A 16,845-nucleotide genomic window follows, 5' to 3' on the forward strand; every position below is an offset into this window, starting at 1 on the left:
AGTTTACACTTCTCGATATCTACAGGCCCCTTCCGGTGTAGTCGGTGTTATCTACCGGGATTTTAATCTGTTGCACCGGTCCCTTCTGAAGCGGTTCCCTTTTGTTTAGCTTCTCTTTGCTGGTCTCTTCAGTGCCTAATTTCCGCTCTGACACAGGCAGGCGGAGGCGGATTCTTATTCAGGTTGCTAGTTCCGTCGCGCTGCGGGAGGGGCTGGCTGTGCTTTCCCCTCTATGCTGCTCAGGCTCCTGGCTGTTCTATATGGAGTGTGCCCTGCGCTGCGCGCGGTTCCAGCCCTCGGGTGTTCCACAAAAGCGCGGAACAAAAAGCTGCGCCTGCTTTTTGTGTCTTCCCCGTCAGAGCGGCTCAGGCAGCCAGGGGCTTGATGGGCACACTCTCCCGGGTGCGGCGCGCCTTCTGCCCTCCGCGTCCCCAGCCCCAGTCCCCGCCCGTGCTGGTCGGGTGCCTGCGCCCTGTGTCTCGCCACGACCCTCCCGGCGGATGTCGACCATCCAGAATCTCAGGAGGTCTTTGATTAGAAACTGGAGGCCTGTTTGCAGTGCGGTAGGGGCTGCGGTCCTTGGGGCCGAGCCTGCCCCTTTCCCCTCCCCCCTGCCTCCAGTCTCCGGCAGGGCTGGGCCGGTCCACAGCCTGCGAGCTCTTCTCTGGACTTGCTCGGTCCCTTTGTTCTGCAAACGGCCAGCAGTGTGTTCGGGCCGGTTAATTTTCTCTCTCCCTTTTGCTGTCCCACAGTTTAAGTTGGTAACTCACAAAAGCTCCCTCCGATTGCCCTCAGGGCAATGCCGCCCACTCCTCTCCGTTCCGCCCCCGCTTGCTGGTGGCGGATGCGGGCGTCTGGGGTACTTTTCTGCTAGGAGTTGCTTTTAGGCACGTAATCTGTGGGTTTTATTTATTCTTCCCCTCCCAGTCAGGTTGCCCTCGGAGATTCAAAAACTTCCCCCAGACCCGCCAGTGCAAGACTCCCTTCCGGGGACGGATCTCCATCCTTAGCTCTTTTGTCTCTCTTTTTATCTTTTATGTTTTGTCCTACCTCCTTTCGAAGACAATGGGTTGCTTTTCTGGGCGCCTGATGACCTCAGCTAGCGACCAGAAGTTGTTTTGTGAAGTTAGCTCTGCGTTCGGTTATTCTTTTGATGAATTTGCAGGAGAGAAAGTGGTCTCCCCTTCCTATTCCTCCGCCATCTTGGCCCCTCCTCCTCCACAAGACGCATTTTTGAAATAGGATGGCACAGGTGTGTCATCCCCCAGCCATGAAACAATTGACATGAATACTGGTTTGTTGAGCTATTATTATCAGCTCAAGGTTTGAGAAAAGAAAAAAGTTAGTCTTTTGAAGAAAGACAAATTCCAAAGCAAATACATAGTTTCATTAACACTGCTTAAAAAAAACATTTCCATAAGAAAAATGCATCCGTTAGCTCAAGGTTTGAGAAAAGTTAAGTTCAGGTGGAACCAGGTATCATCATGGCAACACAAAATTTTAAGAGAAAGCTCGGAGCCAACGTTGACAGGTCTTTGCGATTCGGCCAGACGTGCCGCCTCTCGTGACATCCTGGTGGCATACTGGTGACAGGCTGGACTCAGTTAGATCTGATACTCCCAGATCTGTGCAAAAGCAGTCAGAGATGCACTGAAGACCAAATTCAGCGCAAAAGCCATGAAAACTTCTGGCACCAGCATAAAAATTGTGAAAGTGAAAAAGGAATAATCTACCCTGAGTACAGCCTGAATGCTGCATGTTCAAGGTGAAGCTGTGGGCACATATTATATCAGGTTGGAAACCATCTCCCTTCATGGGAAAGAAACAAAATAATATGTGTCTTGTTCAAAGATTGACAATGCCAGTAAATTAGAGTTCACTCTAAAAAAAAAAAAAAAGAAACCTCCTTTTAATTTTGTATGGAGAAGGAAAAAAATCTGACACTTGTAGTTTGTTTCCTCCTGCTGCTTAAGGGAGAGAAAAATATCTGATACTTGCAGCTATTTCCTCCGGTTGAAGACCCCTGGCCTTCTTGCCTGTTACCCTCTCACAAGTTTCATTCCATTTTTAAAAGTTTGCTATTAAATATTTTTACAGCATATTATTAAAAAAATTTTAAATGACAATTCCTTTTGTTGTTTAATTTATTTCTAATATATTTGTGTATGCGTGTATATATGCGTGTGTGTGTGCACACATTAGAATCTAACCTATATCTCTCTTGTTAAAATTAGGCTATTTTATTTGGTAGTATTTTCTTTCATGCTAAAAATTGCTAACTCTTTAATTATAAACTGGCATTAAATTTTGTTTCCACTCAATTATGTTCTGAATTAGGCATCCTAATCTTAGATTTTAATGATCATAAATTCAACATTCAAATTATCTCTATTTCTTACTCCACTTTTATTCCTGTGCAAAAGCTAATTTGTCTTCATTTCATATTACCTTTTTTACCACAATGGTGATTTGTTTAGAGTAGTATTGACATGTTAAAAGTGTTAATCCTTAAATAACTGATTATTATAATTTAGGAAGATTATGCAAATAAACATACAACTTTATGTTTTTAAGATAATACATTTTTTTGCTAAGGCTGTCATAATAAACTCCTTTTGACTGGATGGCATAAACAACATAAATTTATCATCTCACAGTTCCGGAGGCTGGAAGTCCAAAATTCAAGTGTGGGCAGGGTTTGTTTCTTCTGAGACCCATGGGGAAGGGCTGTGTTCTAGGCCTCACCTGTCGACTTACAGATGGTTGTCTCCTCCCCGTGTCTTCACATCACCTCCTATGTGTCTTTCTGTCCAAATTTACTCTTTTTATGCAGATACCAGTCATACTGGAATAAAGTCCACCCCAATGCCCTCATTCTAACTTCACTACCACTGCAAAGACTCCCCAAATAAGTTTACTCTGAAGAAATGGGCATTGAGTAAGGCTTCAGCAATACAAATTTTGGGAGGCACAATTCAATCTATAACCAGTAGTGAATCTTTTCCAACATTTATTTCATTTATCAAACTGTTCTCTATATTCTGTATTATTAAAGCAGGTTATCATTTGTTTTTGGGTAGAAAAAATCTTTCTCTATAGTTACTTCACTGTTATCGATATTCTAGGTGAAATCACCTATTTGGAAGGCAATAGGAAGGGAAATAATAGTATAGTAGGAAGGGAAATAATAGTATAGTAGGAAGAACAAATATTTGCAATAAGATAAACCCAGGTTAGACTGCAGATTCTGCCAGAATTATTGTATTACCTTAAATGAATTACCTAATGCCAGGAGTTCATTTCTTCCTTTCTACAAACGGGTAATTAACAAACCAGGGCTATTGTGAGGACTAATTTATAAAGTGTCTAGAAAAAGGTAGTAACTTTCAGATGGTCAACAGTTTCTAGCAACTGAATTACCTGTGCCTTTCCATTTTTACTAAGATGAAATTTCTTGATGATCTTAAAGACAGTTTTGTGTTTAATGAGGCACCAGTTTTAAGTAATACTGGATTACTCCATACACTGATCCCAAACTATACTTGTGTTACCAGTGTATTCTAGACCATGCTGCAGCCTCTTAAAATTACTTGCACCACCCATTTCTACCGTGCTTCCGCTCTTACTGTGCTATGCCTTGCTGAGGACTGGGTTTGAGTGGAGGATAGATGGATACATACTGCATAAGAGATATTATCCACATTACAGTCCAATTTTGTGAATACAGTGCACTCAGTCTTAATTGGATAAACTTTGAGTAGAAGAAAGTTCTCCTGAATATAACTTTGGTCCTTTGTTTCATCCATTAGGAGATGGGGGTCTTTCAAGAGCATAACTATGCTTACTGCACTCAAACTATCAAATAAGTCATGAAAAAGGGAACTTTAAATTGAGGTACCTGGTAGAGTGTTACATGAGATAGCTTAATGAGATAGTTATGAAAAACAAGTATAAATAGAACTTTGAAGAGTGACTCATGAAACGCTAAGAAAGAAATATTCATTTCAACAATAGTTTATTACTGTTGAGTGAAAAATTCTACTCACTAAAAATTACAATAAACTTAATTTTACTCTTTCTTAATCATCTGAAACCATCCTAGGAAACCTGAATTTATGTTGAACCATAATATCACCAAATTAACTATCCTCATTTTTTGATGGATAAAGTGGGACCCATAAAGTTTAAGTGGCTGACCTAAGCTCACACCCTGCTAGCCTGTGAGAAACACTAGGCTAGAACACAAGTGTCATGATTTAGCACTTTTTCTTCCAGACAGTATCACCTCTGCCAGGCAGGGCATGAAGATTTGATGAGTGAATTTTATTTTATTATGTTTACATTTTTAAAATTGGAGTATAGTTGCTTTACAATTTTGTGTTAGTTTCTGCTGTACAAGGTGAATCAGCTATTTAGGTATACATATATGCCCTGTCTTGAGCCTTCCTCCCAGCACCCCGCCCCACCCCTCTAGATCATCACAGAGCCCTGAGCTACCTGTGTTTTACACATGGTAGTGTATATATGTCAATGCTATTCTCTCAATTCGTCCCACTCTCTCCTTCCCCCACTGTGTCCACAAGTCTGTTCTCTACATCTCCGTCTCTATTCCTGCTCTGCAGATAGGTTTGGTGAGTGAATTTTAATATCTTGTACATAAACTCCGAGCTCTGGGACTTCATAGGTGAACAGGAGGTCACAGTGGCTGTGTAATACCTAGGCTATCTCTGCATGGTCATTGAAAAGGGATTTGGTGGAGAAATAATGGAGAAGTGAGTTGAGACTCGATTTATTCCAAATGGTTCTTTTGACACTCTCTTAATCTTCTTCCCACCTTCTTTTCCTTCAAAATATTTTTTTAATGTGTTGGTTTAGCTAAAATGACCCAAAGTTTTGAGAACAACAGGAATGATATTGAAATCAGAATAAACAGCATTTTTCTTTTTACTGCTCTTGGACCAAACCATGGTCTACCACATATCCACATACCCAAAATAAATTGTGCCAGACTAAAATAATCCAGGAATAGATGTTATTATGCTTCTCTGATAGCTCAGTTGGTAAAGAATCTGCCTGTAATGCTGGAGACTCCGGTTCGATCCCTGGGTTGGGGAGAACCCCTGGAGAAGGGAAGGGCCACCCCCTCCAGTATCCTGGCCTGGAGAATTCCATGGACTGTGTGGTCTGTGGGGTTGCAAAGAGTTGGACATACTGTTTCTCATTCCATCTCCCTCAGTATCTGACCCTCCATAATTTGCCAGAGAACTGAAATGAAAATGCTTGCTGCTTTTAGATGACTTATTCATGTCCTCTATAAGAATGGGGTTCTAGTTTTAGTGAAAATTAAAGAAAATATCCTTGCATCCTCACCCAGTGAGGAGGGAGAAATGCTCTGAAAAGTTGTGGTTTTTTTCCCCCAAAAGGTGGCAGAACAACTAAAATCTGAAAAGTGTCCCTTGGTGCTCCTGTAGAGACAAAATAAGCTGGATAAAATATTAGTTTAAACCAGTATAACATATTTTATGGTGGGGAATTTAGGGAAGTGAAATGTAGATGGTGGAGATTTTATGCTTCAATCAACATGTTTCGTGTGTAAAGGTAAAGCTCAGGAGTGTCTGGGACATGAGAGTGAATGAGAAAAAGATTTATAAATTGTGATTTGTAGAAAGTCAGAGCGTGGATAGCTTAATGAGATGAAAGAAGCCCAAGGAGCTTTCAACTTTCTGTGAAAGAAACTGACCTGGCTGACAGGTCAGGTCTGAGCAGCTGGGTGGGTCACTGCTAGGCATGAGAGATCTGTCTGGTTACCAGTGTTGGTGCCAATGTTTCCATACCGGTAAGCTGATGACAATGTTTCATCATTCCAAGACGACCATCAGTTTGAGTTTCTTTATTTTCTGTTAAAATTTCTCTGTTTTCTGCTCCGATGGTGGGATCATGGGCCGTGTGTAGCTGGCTGAGGTCTGTAGTGCAAGCCAGTATACAGTGGAGTGAGATACTTAACATTTTCAGTTTCATGACCTTCATTTTTTTAAATGTCAAACCATAATGTCACATTAACAAAGAGCTTTATTCCAAATTTTAGCTAATTAAAGAGAATCAGAAGAATGGTTACTTTGAAATCATTTCCTTTTTCCAGCCTACTGGCAAAAGGCTGTATTCTATGAGAAAATAATAGATCACTATTTGACCTGTTATTGACAAAATTTCTGTTGTAGTGCAATCGACTTTCACTTAGCATAATGTTTTCAAAGGTTCATGCATATTGTGGCTTGTTCTAGATGTTAGGTTTTTGTGTACCTTTGGAAAAAGTTAACATAGCATTTACATTTATGTCTTTACTACATTCACGTCATATACTACTGTCTTTACTGACCACAGTCGCTAAAAATCTATTTGATGAGTGGAGAGTCACTATCCGGAAAAAGAATAATTCGGAGTCCCATACACAGAAAATTATATTTGGGACTTACACTGCTGTTTCCATGGTCTTAGAGGCAGAACTACTCTGCTGCTGCCGCCGCTTAGTCACTTCAGTCGTGCCGACTGTGCGACCCCGTGGACTGCAGCCCTCAGGCTCCTCCGTCCATGGGGTTCTCCAGGCAGAACACTGGAGTGGGCTGCCATGCCCTCCTCCAGGGGATCTCCCCCACCCAGGGACTGAACCCAGGCCTCCTGCATTGCAGGCAGGCTCTTTACCAACGAGCCATCAGAGAGGCCCTCAGAAATATACAGTATATCACCTGTTGAATTCTGAGTTTGTGCAGATTCTGAGTGTTGTGCAGACCACATTGGTTTAAAGTGTTGCTTTAACACTTATGAATTCAGAATAATTATGAGGAAGAATTGAGTTAATATAGAGGAGCGTTCTTTGTAAATTAAAGTGATAAATATTTTGTATTGAAAATATTAAGATTTTGTTATTGGCCTATTTATCTTTATTATTTTTTGGTTACATTTCCAATATTATTTGTAATGAAAGAGTATCCCATAAAAATTTATTAAAAGTACTTTACCCCTAGCTGTGTATGCTTTTTCTACACAGACTTTGTCTTTACTTAATCTGTTTAGAGATCTGAATCTGAAATTTTCACTTGATAATGCTGTTTTTGATGGTGGTTGAAGAGGTTTTATTATTTCTCAGAGAGATGTACTTAGAATTCATTAATGGATCAATCTAATTAGGTGTGAATGTAGAGATACATAATCCAAATCAAACTTCAAAAAGAAACTCTTCCAGGTAGTCTGCTATTACAAAGGGGAAAGTGTCGTGAAAATAAAAATGTATCAGTGTCATTAAACCACCAATTTTATTATTATTTAAAACCTTAATTTGGTTTTAGCCTTTGAGAAAAAAAATCTTTATTACTTTCCCTCCCTCAATTAGGCAAAAACTAAGAAATTAGAATCTGTATTGATTCATTTATTCAATTCATTTAACAAACAATTTTGAGGCTCAGTTATCCACCTGGAATTGCAGTAGGTGCTGGGAAACATAGATGAAAAATTCACAGCCCTTGCATTTGAGAGACATATTCTAGTTGAGAGAAAAAGACTTTTAATCAAGTAAGGACTGTGACAGAAATCTAAGAATCTATGTATGGTGTTATGGAGGAAGTTCATCCAGGTGGGAATTCAAGAAGGAGTTGGGAAAGCCTTTACATAAGAAGTGGTAGTTTTTTGAACTTGGTATTTAAAGAATAATAAGTTCTTCCCTGCCCCCTTTTTTCTGGAACTATGGAAATAAAAACTAGATTATTTTTTAAAAAAAATCTGCCTGATGTGTATTCAACAGGAAATTGGTGTCCTGCTTTTATTCTTCACAAGTGAGAGTCCTGGTTTTACTGAAGTGAGGAGGACAAAGCCCAAATCTGAGGGCTCAGAGGCACATAAGCCATTCAGCCTTTTGTGGAGGGGCTCCCTGCGTGTCCTGGGGTCAGGCGGGGTGAGCTAGGAATGTAGGGTTTTGGTAAAGGAGGAGTTTTAGGGGCAGCTGATGAGGAGGGTGGTCTGCAGGGGACCTGGGGGCATCTGCTGTGGGCTGGTGAGGATGGTCTTCTTTCTCGGGACTTGCACAGAGGTAGCCTTTCTTGTCGCATTGCTCATTTTGAACCTTCTCTGTTGGCATCTTTTTCTTCAAATGTAACTCAAGTAACTGGTGAAGTTTCTAGATACATCAGTGACCCCCCCTCATTCTGCCCTCCCCAACCTTTTGGAGCATTGGGATCACCAGGGGAGCTGTTTAAAATACAGATTTGGGGTCACAGACTTAACAGAATCTCCAGAAATGATGCTTGTAAATCCATATTTTTTTAACAGTTTTGAGCTATAATTCACATATCATAAAATTCACCCTATTAAGTTGTATAATTCAGGGGTTTTCAGCATATTCACAATATTGTGTAACCACCAACACCCATTCTCCAGTGTTTTCACCACTCCAAAAAGAAAGCCTGTACTCATTACTGATCAGTCTCCCTTCCTCCCCATACCCACCTCCTCTGGCAAACACTAATGTACTTTCTGTCTCTGTGGATTTGCCTGTTCTGGATATTTCACATAAATGGGACCGTACAGTATGTAGCCCTGTGTAACCGACTTCCACTAAGCATGATGTTTTCAAATGTTCATGAATCCTGTAGCATGTCTCAGTTCATCTTGCTTTTATGACTGAATCATATTGCATTATATGAATGTACCACAATTTGTTTATTCATTGCTCAACCCAGATGAACATATGGGTTATTCTAAGTTTTTGAATAATGCTGCTATAAACATTTGTGTACAATTTTGGGTAGACTGATGTTTTTACTTCTTTTGGGTATATACCCAGAAGTTAGCTGCTGAATCATATGGTAACTCCATTGTTTAACTTTTGAGGAACTGCCAAACTGTTTTCCAAAGTGACTGCAGCATTTTAAATTCCCACCAACAATGTTTCAGAGCTTCCGTTTCTCACTGGGTTGACAATGCTTGTTATTTTCTGTTTTTTTTTTTATTTTAGTGATCCCAGGGGTGTGAAATGATGTTTCATTGTGGTTTTGATTTGCATTTCCCTAATGGCTGATGACGTTGAGCATCTTTTCATATGCTTATTAGGCCACGTGTCAATCAGAAGATACACATGTGTTGTATATTCTTGGAGAAATGTTTATTCACATCTTTTCACTTATTTTTCATTGGGCTATTTGTCTTTCAGATGTTCAATCATTGAGCGTTCTTTTTTTAAAAAAAACAAACAAACCATCTTGGGTGACCTTGATGCAGATGCTTGGATGGATACTAAAAACTATTGAGTAGGCAGTGGGCATATTAAAGCATGAACTGCATGAATTGGTTTTGTGTAGTGCTTCACTTTGTTGTAAAGAAGTGGAGCAATTTGATTTAATGCTGATTTATTGGAATTATCTGTTAAATACATTTATCCTTTCTTGGCTAACCCTAACATTACCATGTTCATCTTTCTGTTCACTACTGTTAGGTGTAAGTGCTTTTTGAGCTTCTTCCCTCAGATCACCTCTTGTATTAAGTTACCTTCTTTCTTAGGAGGACCTCCTCCAATTCCATGATGAAGGTCCGTCTAGTCAAGGCTATGGTTTTTCCAGTGGTCATGTATGGATGTGAGAGTTGGACTATAAAGAAAGCTGAGTGCCGAAGAATTGATGCTTTTGAACTGTGGTGTTGGAGAAGACTCTTAGGAGTCCCTTGAACTGCAAGGAGATCCAACTAGTCCATCCTAAAGCAGATCAGTCCTGGGTGTTCATTGGAAGGACTGATGTTGAAGCTGGAACTCCAATACTTTGGCCACCTGATGCGAAGAGCTGACTCATTTGAAAAGACCCTGATGCTGGGAAAGATTGAGGGCAGGAGGAAAAGGGGATGACAGAGGATGAGATGGTTGAATGGCATCACTGACCCAATGGACGTGGGTTTGGGTGGACTCCGGGAGTTGGCAATGGACAGGGAGGCCTGGCGTGCTGCGGTTCATGGGGTCGCAGAGTCGGACACAACTGAGCGACTGAACCGAACTGATAGCTCTATCTCTAATCCCTCTCCTGGGTTTCAGGCTTATTTATTCCATTGTCTATGAGACTTTTCCATCTGGATGTCCTGCAAGTACTTTAAACTCAGGATATGCAAACCTCAATGTATAATCAGCCTTTGCGAAGCTTCTTTTTCTGTTGTCCTGGTCTGAAGACACTGTAGCTTAGTCACTCAAGTGTATAGAACGTTCGTACTTCTTAGACTGGAATGCCTGCATCATGAGTCTCTAGGGCATTTCCTAGGCCAAGATTTTGATTCAATAATTCTGAGATTGTCCAGAGAGTAAGAATTTTACAAGTGCTTTTGATAAGCAGCTGTCTTGGAAGCCCACTGTAAGAGATTCTGCAGGTGACATATTTCAAACTGTACCTGCATCCCATTTTATGTTCATCTTCCAGCCTCTGCAGTCAGTTTGGTTCCTTGGCATTTCGGTGGCTTCTACAGGTCTAACTCCACTGCATCCCTTCTCGATTCATTCTTTCCTCCACGCTGCTGTCTTCCTAAAGCACAGATTCGATAATGTCCCATATGTGATTGAATATTCTTTGCCAATTTCTTATTTCCTATAAAATGAGTCTAAACTTCTAGTATGATCTTTCAGTTTCCTCAAAATCTGGCAATTATTTACTTTAAAAAATTTACTTTGCCTGTACTTTCCTGCTATTTCCTAAAAACAATCTAAGTTTCAGTCCACCTGGATGCTCATTTTCTCCCAATATTTTGTGCACCTCTTTGTTTGTGCTGTATCCTTTTTTTTTTTTTTTGGATCTCTGTTTAAACCATAGCAGTCTCAGATCTGTAACAAACCATGCTGCATTTTTCCACTGGCTTTGGGGAAATAATATGAAAACCACTTAGAGGTAACTTCTTTAAGGAAAAGGGAATGGCAAACCGCTTCAGTATTCTTGCCTTGAGAATCCCATAAACAGTATGAAAAGGCAAAAAGATGTGACACTGAAAGATGAACTCCTCAGGTCAGTAGATGCCCAATATGCTACTGAAGAGCAGAAAAATAGCTTCAGAAGGAATGAAGAGGCTGAGACAAAGCAGAAACAACACCCAGTTGTGGATGTGTCTGGTGGTGAAAGTAAAGTCTGATGCGAAAAGAACAATATTGTATAGGAACCAGGAATTTTAGGTCCATGAATCAAGGTAAATTGGAAGTGGTCAAACAGGAGATGGGAAGAGATATAAATTTAGATTACTTAACTTCTTTCAATAACTTATATTTATTATAAAATTATTAGTACAACAAATGACTTCATAATATAAAATTGTTGAATCTATCTAAAAAAACCTTCTGATTCATGCATAACACACACACCTGCGTATACATACTCCTTTGGATTAGGAACATAGGGGATTATTATCTCACTCGCTCAGAGGTGTCTGTCATGGCCAATTGATGGCATTTCTAGGCGAGCTTGCTTGCTTTTTCTCTGGCAGCTGGCTAGGTCATCAGTGTTGATTAGATTCAGTAGAAAGGTTTTCATTTTAGAGCTTCTGATCAGAGACTTAACATTAGCATAGGCAGAGGGAACGAACCATACACATCTCTCCTGCTAGAGCAAGTGTTACTGAGCTCTGAAAATAGCATGGTTTAGTGAACTCATATATCTTGGTCGCCCGGCTTATTTAACCTCTATGCAGAGTACATCATGTAAAATGCCAGGCTGGATAAATCACAAGCTGGAATCAAGATTTCCAGGAAAAATAACAGCCTCAGATATGCTGATGATACTACTTTAATGGCAGAAATTGAAGAGCCTCTTGATGAGGGTGAAAAGGAGAGTGAAAAAGCTGCCTTAAAACTCAGCATTCAAAAAACAAAGATCATGGCATCTAGTCCCATCACTTCATGGCAAATAGATGGGGAAAAAGTGGAAACAGTGGCAGATTTTATTTTCTTGGGCTCCAGAATCACTGCAGATGGTGACTGAAGTCATGAAATTAAAAGATGCTTGTTCCTTGAAGGAAAGCTATGGCAAAACTAGAGAGCATATTAAAAAACAGAGATATCACTTTGTTGACAATGGTCTGTATAGTCAAAGCTGTAATTTTTCAGTAGTCATATAAGGATATGAGAGTTGGATCATAAAGAAGGCTGAGCACTGAAGAATCAATGCTTTTGAACTGAGGTGCTGGAGAAGACTCTTGAGAGTCCCTTGGACTGCAAGGAGATCAAACAGATCAATTCTAAAGTAAATCAATCCTGAATTTTCACTGGAAGGTCTGATGCTGAAACTGAAGCTCCAACACTTTTGCCACCTGATGCGAAAAGTTGACTCATTGGAAAAGTCCCTGATGCTGGGAAAGATTGAGGGCAAAAAGAGAAGAGGACGACAGAGGATGAGATGGCTGGATGGCATCACTTACTCAATGGGCATGAGTTTGAGCAACTCCATGAGCTTGTGAAGGACAGGGAAGCCTGGCATGCTGCAGTCCATGGGGTCGCAAAGAGTTGATGTAATTTAGCAGCTGAACAACAACATGTTCATCGTATATGCAATTAGTGCATATCCTGGTTCTGTTACCCCACTCAACTTGTAGGTTTAACATATGTGTAAGTAAGGCAGCAAATAGATATAATTTGCATTTATCTAGCTCTGGTAGCCCCACCCACATAGCTATAGTTTTGTGTATATGTAGACTAAGTAACCCTGCCGTGTGATGAGAGTAACTCTGCCGTATCCGATGAGATATGGTATCCTTCCCTGAACACAGGCAGCTTCCATGAGTTTCTACTGATAAAGTGCTGTATCCAGAAGTAGGACTTAGAGTCATCACTCATACTTACAAACACTCTAAATACATTTTCTTGGTCTACTTGTTTAATACATACTCATTTTTATTTCCCATTTATGAAACATAAATATTTCAAGCGCTCTAGCCTTCTCTGATAGACTTTCCTTTTATTTATTTAGCTGTGCTGGGTCTTAGTTGGAGCATGCAAACTCTTAGTTGTGGCATATGGGATTTAGTTCTCTGACCAGGGATCAAACCCAGGTCCCCTGCGCTGGGAGCATCTTAGCCACAGGACTACTTGGGAAGTCCCTAACCTTTCTTTTTGATATTTAAGTAAAGTTGCTTGAATCCCCATCCCACATACTGAGGGATCTGACCTCTTTCCTCTGTGTAACTGAGAACCACTTTTTCTCAGCATATTTGAAACAGTTGGGGGTATGGTAGATGATTATTGTTTACCAATATCTACATCCTTTCCGTGTGGGAGATTGTTCTTCTTTGCCCTGTTTAAGATGTATACCTTTGTCATGTGGCTTGCTTTGAGCAATGAAGTGTAAGAAGAAATGATGTATGTCACTTCCTGTTGCTTTGCCTTGCTTTTTTTCTGTCTGACAAGAGATTACTATTGATATTCCAAAAAATGGTTCCTCTTTCTGAAGGTCCCAGCACAAAGATGACGACAACATGAAGGAGAGTCCTTGCTTAGCCAATCTATAATGAGCTCTAGCACAGGAGAGAAGCAGACCTTTGCTTTTCTATGCCACTGAAAACTTGGAGTTGCCCATTATCACAGTGTGTGTACGTGTGTGTGTGTGTGTGTGTGTGTCTGCTGTCCCTTCAGTCATGTGTGACTGTTGCAACCCCATGGACTGTAGCCCAGCAGGCTCTTCTATCCATGGGATTCTCCAGGCAAGATTACTGGAGTGGGTTGCCATGCCCTCCTCCTGGGGATCTTCCCGACCCAGGGATCGAACCTACATCTCCTGCGGCTCCTGCATTGCAGGCGAATTTTTTAGCCCTGAGCCACCAGGGAAACCCCAGTAGGGTTCTACTTTAATCTGTATTCCTGAAATCCCTTGGAAATGTTTGAGAAGACCAGATAATCTCTGAGCCTCACTTTTCTCGTCTATGAAGGGCAGGTGTTGGTCAAGGGTGAAAATAGAGGCTCTTTTCAGAAGGAACTGCGTGGTATCAGCACCAGAGGACTGAGTACCAGCAGCCCTGAGCTCTAGTGTTTGCTTGGCTGCCGGATAAATATCGGACTCTGTCAAGTCATGTAATCTGCTGGAACCTCAGACTCAGGAAAAGAGGTATTCGCATGTTTGTTGTCTGTCCCACTAGGTTTTTTTTTTTTTTTTTTTTTGAGAAATAATATATTTGAAAGTACTTTTAAAATTATTAAGCTCTATTGTTCCAGTTTAAAAACTGGTATGAAATTCTTGCTTTCTTTTCAAATTCGAAGATTTTATTTCTATCTTAATTCCACTGGGTGGCAGTATTTCACTTGCACGCTACTATAATTTTATAGTTTGTATGTAATCTCATAGAAAAGAATTTAATCACCATTTCATTTTCTCTCAACCTTATTTCCACCCTTTCTCATCCCATGCACTCCCTTCCAAAATAATTCTGAGAATCTGTTACCATTTGTTTAAAAGTGATTGAATGACGTAAATGTGAGGACAATCACTAAAACTTAGCAATTTATCCAGAGCTTTTGAAGCCCTGGTTTGATCCCTGGGTTGAGAAGATCCCCTGGAGAAGGGAATGGCTACCCACTTCAGGATTCTCTCCTGGAGAATCTCATGGACAGAGGAGCCTGGCGAGCTACAGTCCATGGGGTTGAAAAGAGTTGGACATGACTGAAGGACTAACACTTTGCTTCTTTTGGGAAGAAGCCTTAGATAGCTTAACTTAGCTCAGATGTAGTTAAATTAGTTTAATGTAGGTAATTAAAATCAGTTAAAAATCACCTACAAATATCTTGCTGTTGGCTTCTTTTGTGAATGCTTTAACAATTATTTTTTTTAATAAACTCATATAGATATTTTTGACTGATAATACCACTGATGCTAGTTTTATCCTGTGTATCCCAAGATAATAAAGTTATGCTGAATCCTTTGATGTCTACTATGACATGTTTGTGAAACACACTGTCAGAGTTCTGAATCAGTTTACCTTGTGTCAGAATTTCTTAGAAAATTAATTCTACAAGATCAGTTCAATAGGAAAAGTAATGATTGTAATGCTTGATAAGTTATCCTTGCTGACTTCTTTTGATATTAAGGCTTCCATATAAGGGATGGTTGGCTCCCCAGGTGGCTCAGTGATAAAGAATCTGCCTGCCAATGCAGGAGTCACAGGTTCCATCCCTGGGCCGGGAGATCCCCTGGGGAAGGGAATGGCTATGCACCCCAGTATTATTACCTGGGAAATTCCATGGACAGAAGAGCCCTGCAGGTTACAGTCCATGGAGTCAACAAAGGAGTCAGATACGACTTAGCACCTAAACAACAACAACAAAGTGATGGTCTAGGTCTTCTTGAGTTGTCTATCCATGTAGCATGAAAAAAAAAATCAAGATTCTTTAGCAACATAATGGATTGCTAGTTTCCACTTGGAAGGAGACCATCAGTGCAATTTCTAAACTGCCATAATCACTGCATTCTATATAAGAGAAAGTAAAAGCTGTTTAAAAGTTGCTTGTAAAATGGTGTAAATAGGGAAATCTATTTTTAAATGGCTGACATTTGATATAAAATTTAAATTTTAATTGTTTTATGTCAAATAAATTTTTGCTCTTTTCAAGGAGGAAAAAAGCAGTGATAGAAAGATAGATGTTTAAACATGATTTGTTAAAAGGAATTTCATTTCCTTCTCTTGTGGTCATAATTATGAATCATATTTCCTCTCTTCTTATATACGGAATAGTGATAAGCTATTTGCACGGTGTGCATGAACACACAATTTTTTCTTTTTTCGTGGAAGATAATCCATAGCTTTTTTATTGATTCTCAAAAGAATTTATGACTCCAAAAAGTTAAACAAAAAAACTCTGGCATTTCATCATCATTACATATTTTAAAGTAGTTTTAAAAAATTTTTAGAATTTTTGCTTCATAAAATATCACTTCTCATGTATACAAATGGAAAAAATGGAGGAACAGTGTATCTTAGTTAAGGATTTTGTAGCTCAGATGGTAAAGAATCTGCCTGAAATGTGGGAGACCTGGGTTCGATTCCTGGGTCAGGAAAATCCCCTAGAGAAGGAAATGGCAACCCACTCTGGTATTCTTGCCTGGAGAATTCCATTGTCAGAGGTACCTGGTGGGCTACAGTCCATGGAGTCACAAAGAGTCAGACATGACTGAGATATTAACATTTTCACAGATTAGAAAGTGACTGAATGGCTAACAGATTAGTTAAATGGATTCACTGCAAGTTGTACGACTGACCTAAAGTACTCTGACTGATAAACCAGTAGGAACATAGAGTAAGTGCAACTGGCATTTCACAAGTCACTTTATTCTAGGTCCTTTCCTGCTAAATCTCTTTATTAGTAATTTAGGAAGCATGCTTGTCACACTTGCTGAAGAGAGAAAACTGGGAAAGGGTTGCTATTTCATTTGAGAGAAGCATTATTCAAAATATTAAGTCCCCAAAGTAGGAATAAACCAACAAGAAATTAATAAAAGTCAAGCCTTATGTGTGCATTAATAAATTATTTGGTAAAAATAATAGAGACCTAGAGAATTTTTCTTGAGAACCATTCAAAGTGAAAAGATTTGGGAGTTCCAATTAGTTCTGATTTTAGGAAGAAGGTAGTATGGTTTGATAAGAGATTGGTCAGAGTTTGTAAACCAGCTGAGGTGCTGGGAAAAAATCATCGATTTTATCTTTGGAAAATGTAGATCTGAACAAAGCTGTTGTTAAAAAATTTTGAGCTTATTTTTGAGGTATACCTGTTTGCATATCAGTGACCAGTTTTGTAAACAGACTAAGAGTGGAAGAGATAGAAGAGTGATAGTGAAGTGTTCCTACTGAGTTGTTATTGAA

General features: G+C 39.8%; 2 protein-coding genes across 4 annotated transcripts in view; both read left to right on the plus strand.

Annotated features, from left to right (window-relative positions):
* EPM2A (EPM2A glucan phosphatase, laforin) overlaps positions 1-16,845 on the plus strand; it is a 102,712-nt gene that overhangs the window by 17,287 nt on the left and 68,580 nt on the right. The window contains exon 1 of one of the 3 annotated variants that reach the window (XM_070461714.1): positions 13,911-14,099. The exons of the other annotated variants lie outside the window; for them this stretch is intronic. The gene's annotated coding sequence lies outside the window, so the exon portion shown is untranslated. Of the gene's footprint in view, positions 1-13,910; positions 14,100-16,845 lie in introns of those variants that run through there. 3 annotated transcript variants of the gene reach the window in all.
* Positions 242-4,343, plus strand: LOC139033002 (ATP synthase subunit epsilon, mitochondrial-like). The gene is given in 1 exon segment (XM_070461457.1): positions 242-4,343. A coding segment is annotated over 1 exon segment (303 nt). The 5' UTR covers positions 242-1,425; the 3' UTR covers positions 1,729-4,343.

The sequence above is a fragment of the Odocoileus virginianus genome, chromosome 34 (assembly GCF_023699985.2).
Source record: "Odocoileus virginianus isolate 20LAN1187 ecotype Illinois chromosome 34, Ovbor_1.2, whole genome shotgun sequence".
NCBI lineage: Eukaryota > Metazoa > Chordata > Mammalia > Artiodactyla > Cervidae > Odocoileus > Odocoileus virginianus.